The 11,096-nt window shown below is 41.7% G+C and overlaps 1 protein-coding gene across 1 annotated transcript in view; it reads right to left on the reverse strand.

The window, feature by feature from the left end:
- Positions 1-9,061, reverse strand: part of PRPF8 (pre-mRNA processing factor 8) — a 31,254-nt gene extending 22,193 nt beyond the window's left edge. The window contains exons 1-4 of the mRNA XM_063449930.1: positions 8,960-9,061; positions 6,201-6,311; positions 5,515-5,683; positions 130-294 (exon numbers count right to left, since the gene is read on the reverse strand). Coding sequence (XP_063306000.1) covers positions 130-294; positions 5,515-5,683; positions 6,201-6,300 — 434 coding nt within the window. The 5' untranslated portion in view covers positions 6,301-6,311; positions 8,960-9,061. The remainder of the gene's footprint in view (positions 1-129; positions 295-5,514; positions 5,684-6,200; positions 6,312-8,959) is intronic.
- Positions 9,062-11,096: the final 2,035 nt, after the last annotated feature.

The following is an 11,096-nucleotide window of genomic DNA, read 5'->3' on the forward strand; positions in this document are numbered from 1 at the left end:
GAAAGTCTCAAATCTTCACTCCTCAATAAACATTAGTAAAAGAGCTCTGTTGCTTAAACAATACTCATAAGTAAACTACAAGAGTACAATAGAATATTGGCAATCTGATAGTAAATATAAGTTACTTACCCCCACTGCGATATATAGACTGGTTCAATGACCCATGGAATTTCACTGACAAATGAGATGGCACCAGTTATATGATACAGAACAGGTACATCCCGGATCTGCTCCCAGGGCATGGGCATGTTCTCCAGCAATTTTAAGACTGCATGTGGCATGTACTTCAAAGCTCTAAGAAGGAAAACAAGAGCAAAGTGTAACTACTGTGAATTAAGGGCAGCAAGCCAAAAATATTGAATATATATATATATATATTTTTTTTATATATATTTTTTTTTTTTTTACAAAAATTCATTTTCAGAATACGTTCATGAAGTTCAGTGTTGCTTTATTATGAAAACAAAAGGTATTTTTACACAAATTATTATTACTTTAATATGTGTTATTTAACCCCCTTCAGGACCGGACTGTTTTGGCCATGTCGTACATTAACCCCTTAAGGACCGGACTTTTTTTGCGATGTTGTACATTTGCGACCAGGCATCTTTTTGACACGTTTGTGGTGTTTGTGTTTAGCTGTAATTTTCCGCTCTCTCATTTACTGTTCCCATACAAATTATATATTGTTTTTTTCAGGACAAAAGGGGCTTTCTTTACATACCATTATTTATATAATCTCATGTAATTTAATTTAAAAAAAAATGAAAAAATATGATGAAAAATTGAAAAAAATACACGTTTTTTGAATTTTATGTGAAAAATATTTTACTCATCTACAAAAGCGAATGAAAAAAACTACTAAATAGATTCAAAATGTTGTCCTGAGTTCAAAAATACCCAGTGTTTACATGCTTTTTGCTATTTTTTTGCATGTTATAGGGCTATAAGTACAAGTAGGATATTGCGGTTTCAAAACATACATTTTTAAAATGTATCAATAGTGACATTGTAACACTATTATCTGTCATAAATTGCTAAATAACACCCCACATGTACATATTTTTTTAAAAGTAGACAACCCAGGGTATTCAATATGGGGTATGTCCAGACTTTTTTAGTAGCCACTTAGTCGCAAACACTGGCCAAAGTTAGCGTTCATATTTGTTTGTGTGTGAAAAAAGTAAAAAACTAAATTGAACGCTAATTTTGGCCAGTGTTTGTGACTAAGTGGTTACTAAAAAAGACTGGACATACCCCATTTGCAATACCTTGGGTTGTCTTCTTTTGCAAATGGTATGCCATCATGGGGGTAATTCTCATTCCTGGGCTACCATACGCTCTCAAAGGCAACGTAAGCAACCTGGCCATTTTCAATGTAAAAATATTTGACCCATATATTTGACCCTGTAACTTTCAAAAACGCTATAAAACCTGTACATGGGGGGGTCCTGTTCTACTCAGGAGACTTTGCTGAACACAAATATTAGTGTTTAAAAACTGGAAAATGTATCACAACAATTATATCATCAGTAAAAGTGCTGTTTGTGTGTGAAAAATGCAAAAAAAGTCACTTTCACTGACAATATCATCGCTGTGATATGTTTTACTGTTTTGAATCACTAATATTTGTGTTCAGCGAAGTCTCCCGAGTAAAACAGTACCCCCCATGTACAGGTTTTAGGGTGTCGTAGAACGTTACAGTGTAAAATACAGTGATAGCAAATTAAATTCTCTGTACTTTCGGCCTGGGTTGGCAGGCAGGTCCCTTAAATTGCAATCAATAAAATAACTTAATTATGTAAAAATATTACAAAAATACGCACGTAGAATTTAAGTATATATGCATATTTATATATTTATATAATTATTTATGTAATTTTGTATATGGACATATGAATAGTTTGCATTCTTTTTATTTATTTATATATACATAGATATATATACAATTTCATTCTAAGTGTATTTTGATATAAATATATATATATATATTAATATCAAAATACAGTTAGAATAAAATTTCGTATAGATATATAATTTTTTTTAATTTTTATTATTATTTTTAATTTTTTCAATTTAATTAAATTTATTTATTATTCGTATTTTATAATTATATATATACAATATATATATAGTTATTATATATATTCTATATATACGTGTGTAAATTAATTATAAGTGTATTTTTATATTAATATATGTACATATTAATATAAAAATACACTTAGCATGACATTATATATATGATATATAGACATATATTATATAGGTATAATATATGTCTATATATCATATATATACACATATATAATAATATTTATTTTTTTATTAACTATAACTTTAAATTTTTTTTTGATTTTACACTGATTTTACAGTTGCAGGGAGACTGCCTGTCAGCACAGGCAGTCCCCCTGCAGGCAGAGACTAGGACACCTATTGTGACCATGTGGTCGCCCTGTTGGGCGATCACATGGCCACAGGGGTCCTAAACCGCCATGGGGAGACTGTCTGGGCTGCAGGCAGTCTCCCCACACCGGGAGCACCGCCGATCGCCGCCGGGGGAACGACGGCGATCGGGTAAGTACATTGGACGGTTAGGACGGTTCAGGACCGTCACCGGTCGGCAACGCAAAAATGCCGATGACGGTCCTGAACCGTCCTCCGTCCTTAAGGGGTTAAGGGCCAGGGCTTTTTTTTCCCCCATTCTTTATTTTTCTCACAATAAGGATAAAACATGTATTGTACACCATGATACAGACAACAGGTGACGTAACATAGTGGTATATTTAAAGTCTTGAAAGTGCCATTTGTGTGTGAAAATGCAAAAAAAATATTTGAAGTCTACGTGCATATTTATGAGGTTATTTCTGTATCTGGAGATATAAATATATAAAATTTCATTCTAAGTGTGTTTTAATATAAATATATATTAATATCAAAATACAGTTAGAATAAAATTATATATAAAAGTGTTGAATAATTTTTACTTATTTGTATTTTATAATATATACCGTATTTATCGGCGTATAACACGCACTTTTCCCCCCTGAAAATAGGGGAAAAAATCGTGGGTGCGTGTTATACGCCGATATCCCATAATTACTTACCTGTCCTGAAGCGTGGGCCGGCTTCACAGCTTGCACCGCGGTACAGGAACTTTAATTTCATGTTCCGGTTTCCGGCGGGACTGAAAGGAAGTGTGCACACTATTGTGCACACTTCCTTTCAGTCCCGCCGGAAACCGGAACATGAAATTAAAGTTCCTGTACCGCGGTGCAAGCTGTGAAGCCGGCCCACGCTTCAGGACAGGTAAGTAATTATGGGAGGGGAAGTACACTATGGGAGGGGAGGGGAGGGGAAAGTACACTATGGGAGGGGAGTGGAGGTACACTATGGGAAGGGAGGGGGGAAGTACACTATGGGAGGGGAGGGGGGGAGAATACTATGGGAGGGGAGGGGGGAAGTACACTATGGGAGGGGAGGGGGGGAAGTACACTATGGGAGGGGAGGGGGGAAGTACACTATGGGAGGGGAGGGGGGAAGTACACTATGGGAGGGGAGGGGGGAAGTACACTATGGGAGGGGAGGGGGGAAGTACACTATGGGAGGGGAGGGGGGAAGTACACTATGGGAGGGGAGGGGAATACTATGGGAGGGGAGGGGGGGAGAATACTATGGGAGGGGAGGGGGGAGAATACTATGGGAGGGGAGGGGGGGAGAATACTATGGGAGGGGAGGGGGGAGAATACTATGGGAGGGGGGGAGAATACTATGGGAGGGGGGGAGAATACTATGGGAGGGGAGGGGGGGAGAATACTATGGGAGGGGAGGGGGGGAGAATACTATGGGAGGGGAGGGGGGGAGAATACTATGGGAGGGGAGGGGGGGAGAATACTATGGGAGGGGAGGGGGGGAGAATACTATGGGAGGGGAGGGGGGGAGAATACTATGGGAGGGGAGGGGGGGAGAATACTATGGGAGGGGAGGGGGGGAGAATACTATGGGAGGGGAGGGGGGGAGAATACTATGGGAGGGGAGGGGGGGAGAATACTATGGGAGGGGATGGGGGGAGAGTACTATGGGAGGGGAGGGGGAGAGTACTATGGGAGGGGAGGGGGAGAGTACTATGGATGGGGAGGGGGAGAGTACTATGGGAGGGGAGGGGGAGAGTACTATGGGAGGGGAGGGGGAGAGAACACTATGGGAGGGGAGGGGGGGAGAACACTATGGGAGGGGAGGGGGGGAGAATACTATGGGAGGGGAGGAGAATACTATGGAAAGGGGGGAACACTATGGAAAGGGGGGAACACTATGGAAAGGGGGGAACACTATGGAAAGGGGGGAACACTATGGAAAGGGGGGAACACTATGGAAAGGGGGGAACACTATGGAAAGGGGGGAACACTATGGAAAGGGGGGAACACTATGGAAAGGGGGGAACACTATGGAAAGGGGGGAACACTATGGAAAGGGGGGAACACTATGGAAAGGGGGGAACACTATGGAAAGGGGGGAACACTATGGAAAGGGGGGAACACTATGGAAAGGGGGGAACACTATGGAAAGGGGGGAACACTATGGAAAGGGGGGAACACTATGGAAAGGGGGGAACACTATGGAAAGGGGGGAACACTATGGAAAGGGGGGAACACTATGGGATGAGGGGGGAACACTATGGGATGAGGGGGGAACACTATGGGATGAGGGGGGAATACTATGGGATGAGGGGGGGGGGAATACTATGGGATGAGGGGGGGGGAATACTATGGGATGAGGGGGGGGGGAATACTATGGGAGGGGGGGAAATTTCCTGGAATTTCTTTCTAAAAATGAGGTGCGTGTTATACGCCGATAAATACGGTAGATAGTGTATACACACACACACACACATATATATATACATATATATACATACATACACATACATATACATATATACACATACACACATATATATACATATATATATATATACACACATACATACATTATATTTGTAATTATTATTTTACACATACAGGGAGACTGTCAGTTCAGGCAGTCCTCCTACTGGCAGATTGACGGACGCGTATTGTAGCCATGTGACCGCTCTGTTAGAACATGGCCGTGGGGGCCTAATTTGCTGAGGGGGGGGCTGTCTGAGGCTGTCCCCCCGAGTTGGGAGCAACGCCAATCGCCGGTAAATATTACCGTTATGATGGTTCAGTACCGTCATCGGTCCTCAAGTGGATGTTTCTGGTCCTTAAGACAGATATTATTGAATTTTTTAACTATAAAAATCTGATCAAACACTAAGAACAGACAAGAATTGGGGAGGTCACAATCATGCCATACAAGTAAAATATCACATCACTCAGAAGACGTTGCATGCACCCATCTTAATGTAAGTTGTCAAACTGTTTCCCCTTTATGTAATGATAATGTGATAACTCTTACTACAGGGGATTTTTCAAATTTCGAACTTCAAAGAGTAGATTTGTAAAAAAAAAACAAAAAAAAAACCCACATTCTTACCCAAGGTAAACTCGTTTATCATGCCGGAACTTTCTGTTTGTCATGTCACCATGGTCACGGATGATTTTACGAACATGTTCTGGGGGCATATCTTCCTTCTGTGCATCTACAAAGCCAAACTTTCTCTTCTCGGCATAACGCTTGGCTTGTAGCTGCTGCCATTTTCGTGCTGCAAATAACGTTTGATTTAATTTATGAATGCATTTCCTTTTCCCAACACAAATCACTTTATATGTTGTTACTTTAGTTCTGTTGGCCTACTTTGATATTGTCTATCAGAAAAGGAAAATCACTGAGCAAAGCTAAATCAATAATTAGCAAAATAATATACAGCACTCACTTCAGTAAAAAAAAGTTTCAAAATAAAATATATAATATAAATATATATATATAGAGAATGTGAATATTAAAATAGCAAGACTATCACAATATGGCCTTTGCAAATAATGTTTTCAAACAAAGCTGGAAATTATGAGGACAGAAGAAAAACATTATCAGGTTTATTCACTAAAATAAGAATTAAAAATAAAGTGAATTTCAAATGTATGGTTTGAAAAAGCCAAACTAGGAAAATTCTCTAAGACAGCTATACATTCCCTGACCTTAAATCTGAAATTCACTTTGAATTCCCACTAAATGACTCTAACGTTTGCATTTTAGAAGCTCCATCTTTCCATTGAACTCACCTTTCTCCTGTAGTTTTTCTTCAGACATGTAGTCCGGAGGAAGACCAGGTGGGCCGGGCATGGGGGCACCCCCTGGTCTGTATGGAAACACCCCGGCCATGGTGTTTCAAACTAGGAGTAACAAGAAAACAAACAAATACATTAAAAAGAAGGCCAGAAAATTAAATACAGATTCCCCAGAGTAGTAACAGGCTGATATTTAAGAGCATTATTATCCTCCGGTTTTCAAATAAAGAGCTGTGCATATCCATACAAACTCCTAGTCTTTATGAGTTTGTGTGTGTAAGTCATCCGTTAATGGGGCTGGAAGTCATCTTCTATAGCACTTAAATATTATATACACTAGCTACATTATTGGTATGTGCTTCTAGTGGCACCATACAAATAGGCCATATGCCTTCACAAGATAAACCTCTACAGGGTTTCTTTTTTTATGTCATATTACATTTATAATATCTCATTTTTTCATCCACATATATTCACTCATACAACTCACACATGGAGTTTCTATAATGCACTATCGGCGGATTGTCCGCATTACATTGCTTAGCAACGCCCCACTTGCCGGTCACCAATACGACACGCGTCATGTGACGATATGAGTCACGTGCATTTCTGAGGGTGGAGCCACAGGTTGAGTGCACGCGCACACCCGGAAGCATAGCCGACGCTACACGCGCGGTTGATATGCCGCACCCCCTCTCCATTGATTTACAGGCTCCCCGACATGTAGGGGAAAGGGGCGGAGCTGGGCTGATACCTAATGCGCACACCCGGAAGTACATACGGCGGAAACGCCGAGGATACCATGCACCTGGGTGAGTCACTCTTAATTATTGTTATGGCTACATATTGACATACATTGCAAGTACTATGTGTTGTCCTATCATTTTTTTGTCTGACCCTGAGGAAAGTCCCGAGCGGGGACTGAAACGTTGGTCACAGATTTTAAATATGATTGAATAAAACTTTTGGATTTTAACAAGACCGGTGAGCATCTATTATTTGGCATTCCATGTATCTTTGGAGCCCAGGCTTTGGCACCCGGCATATGAGGAACATTAAAGCATGAGTGCATGGGAATATATATATATATATATATATATATATATATATATATTTAGGGCTTAAAATTTCTACTCTCCACTAGCAAGTGAATATTTAGTCCTGGCCAGTAGACGTTTATTCCTGGTGAGTATTTCTATAAATTGCAAAAGTAAGCAGCTTTTAAGGTCTGGCTAGTAGCATAGGTTAACATTTTAAGCTCTGCACATGACATAGGAGTCCTGCACCGAAATAAATATTAGATATACTGGACAATAAAATAGTTAAGATACAGGGCACAATATATCTACCAAAACTCTTATATCAGACTCAAAATGTAAAATTAAAGTAACAAAATGTAAAATACTAGCAAAACCATACAATGCCTAAACTGCACATTAAGATGTGCACCGAAGCAAATGCTAATTTTTCTCTGGATTAAAAGGACCCATTTAGTATTTTTTTTTTTTTTTTACAAATTTTAAGATAAAATATGCAGCAATATGTTGAAAGCTCAGAACATGGTAAGTGACAGATCACATGCTCCCAGTTTACACATATCTGCATTGGCATTGCATATCTCAAGACGATCAACAGTATATAAACACTGACAGTTACAATTACAGAAGAACAAAAACCCAAACACGACTTTCTGCTACAAACCATTTAACAAATTATACTGTATATATATATCCAAAATCAAAATGAAACACCAAGAACAGTCCAACAGCACATCACTGTTTTGTATCTGACAGATGTACATTTTTTTTAGTAAAAACGGCAAAACCACTTGCACTTTAGGATAACTAACTGCCCTGTAAGGAGTGAATGCTTCCACAGAAATCCCTGCGCAACTCAGTGTTTATAAATTACACAACAAGTCACCGTGTGAAACTAGTTTTCTTTTCATTTAAAACTACACACCAAATCACCATTTATAGTTGCAAGAAAAAGTATGCGAACCCTTTGGAATGATATGGATGTCTGCACAAATTGGTCATAAAATTTGATCTAATCATCATCTAAGTCACAGCAATAGACAATCACAGTCTGCTTAAACTAATACACAAATATTGAAATGTTGCCATTTTCTTATTGAACACACCATGTAAACATTCACAGTGCAGGTGGAAATGCCTGTTGTAGATTCATGTTGCGGTGTTTAAAGCCAGGGGTTCCCAACCCAGTCCCCAAATACCCCTTAAAAGTTACCAAGTTGTGTCTAAGGTGTTTTTAGAAAGGGGGGGGGGGGGCACGGACACTTCATACAGAACAGGGTAATCCCTAAATCCTGGACTGGTAGGGGGTACTTGAGGGGTTGGGAACCCGTGGCTTTAAACACAGCAACATGAATCTACAACACAGTCAGGCAACCACCGGCACTCCAGATGTTGAGGACTACATCTCCCATGATGCTTTGCCAGCAGTAAGGAGTTAGTCCATACCATGTGTAGTGCTGATGGTTGGCTGAGCCCGGTCTATGTTATAGTCCTGGGATGTGAATTCAATAACAGTCAGTGCCCAACCCGGCAGGATTTACTGTCTCCCAGGCGGTCAGTGAGGGGGCTCCCCGGTGTCTGGGTGTAACACGCTGGCGTCCTAGGCCTCCATCCTCCCGCGGCCTCGCTTACACCCAGCTACCCTGAGACTGCCCTTACCTCCCGCCCAGACAGCGAGCGCTGCTATCCCCACCCCCGGCAGCCTCGCACACCGACCTGTTTCCGGATCTATCGCTCTCCCCAGCACTGGCCGCTTCTACCTCGGGAGCACAATGGCGGCCAAACGCGCCGCAGACGATCCAAGTACTAACCCGGAAGGAGAACGAGAGCGCGTGGTGACGTCACTGGCGCGCCCCTTATTTCGATCCAATAGGAAGACGGAACGCGAGAAGGGAGGAAATGACGCGCAAAGATCGCACCGGAAGAAAACGTCCTGGGAAACAGGAAGTGTTTGCGGGTTTTTTTTTTCCCTCAGCTCAGGGATGGGAAACGAACCGGCTGAGTTATGTGCTGACAGCTAGTGCCCGTATTGAAACTGTACATGTTTACATGACATGGGTCCTGTGAGAGGATGGGGAATGGCCCTCTCACAGTGCTGCTAATGGGTGCTTTCTATCTCTCCCACCTCCTACACACTGTAAGCTCCTCCTACAGACTGTAAGCTCCTCCTACACACTAAGCTCCTCCTACACACTGTAAGCTCCTCCTACACACTGTAAGCTCCTCTTATAGACTGTAAGCTCCTCCTACAGAATGTAAGCTCCTCCTACAGAATGTAAGCTCCTCCTACACACTAAGCTCCTCCTATAGACTGCAAGCTCCTCCTATAAAATGTAAGCTCCTCTTATAGACTGTAAGTGCCTCCTATACACTGTAAGCTCCTCCTATAGAATGTAAGCTCCTCCTACACACTGTAAGCTCCTCCTATAGAATGTAAGCTCCTCCTATAGACTGTAAGCTCCTCCTATAGACTGTAAGCTCCTCCAATAGACTGTAAGCTCCTCCTATAGAATGTAAGCTCCTCTTATAGACTGTAAGCGCCTCCCATACACTGTAAGCTCCTCTTATAGAATGTAAGTTCCTCCTACACACTGTAAGCACCTCCTATAGACTGTAAGCGCCTCCTATACACTGTAAGCTCCTCTTATAGACTGTAAGCTCCTCCTAGAGACTGTAAGCTCCTCCTACAGAATGTAAGCTCCTCCTACACACTGTAAGCGCCTCCTATAGACTGTAAGCTCCTCTTATAGACTGTAAGCTCCTCCTACAGAATGTAAGATCCTCCAATAGACTGTAAGCTCCTCCTACAGAATGTAAGCTCCTCCTATAGACTGTAAGCTCCTCTTATAGAATGTAAGCTCCTCCTACACACTGTAAGCTCTTCTTATAGACTGTAAGCGCCTCCTATAGACTGTAAGATCCTCTTATTGACTGTAAGCGCCTCATATAGACTGTAAGCTCCTCTTATAGACTGTAAGCTCCTCCTACAGAATGTAAGCTCCTCCTACAGAATGTAAGCTCCTCCTATAGACTGTAAGCTCCTCTTATAGACTGTAAGCGCCTCCTATACACTGTAAGCTCCTCCTATAGAATGTAAGCTCCTCCTACACACTGTAAGCTCCTCCTATAGAATGTAAGCGCCTCCTATACACCGTAAGCTCCTCTTATAGACTGTAAGCTCCTCCTAACACTTCTTTTAGTGGCTGTCTACGAGACAACCACTAGGGGACACTTCCGTGTTCATAGAACACGAAAAGTGTGCTATAGCGTCGCTGGACATCCTCTCGCTATGTGAGGACCTCCAGCATCGCTGAAATCCCCATAGGAAAGTATTGAAAGCATTATTCAATGCGTTCCTATGGGGAGGTCTATTGCACGGCATTGCCGCGTATGAGCATTAGGTCTACCCTATTGACTGTTGTGGCAGGCTTATGCAATGTATGATCAAATAATGTAACTAGACCCCCATTATTTTTTCCCTAGATTAGGTGTTTTTAAAAAAACTAATACAATCTGTCAACATTGAAGTTGCTGTTTAGTGGATAGGTGAGTGCGCTGGATCTTGTGTATTGTATAATTTGGCCCCCAGCAGCACTCCATTTATGCATGTTCAGGTGAGGTGTTAAGGTGAGAAAAAAATCAACCAATCAGGACACATATTAGAACATAACAGTCTGTCAGGCTCCTCCCCAAATCCTCTTTCTGATGCAGCCGATCATAAGTGTAGTCAACTGTGTAAACTTGGGGGGGCGGAGCCTGACACGGACCGGAGCGGCCGCACACTATCGGAGCTCCGGTGCAATCTACTGCAATCCGCAGAAACCGGGGAAAATCTACATCACCCTCAGCCACA

Source organism: Pelobates fuscus, chromosome 1 (assembly GCF_036172605.1).
Source record: "Pelobates fuscus isolate aPelFus1 chromosome 1, aPelFus1.pri, whole genome shotgun sequence".
NCBI classification, from domain to species: domain Eukaryota; kingdom Metazoa; phylum Chordata; class Amphibia; order Anura; family Pelobatidae; genus Pelobates; species Pelobates fuscus.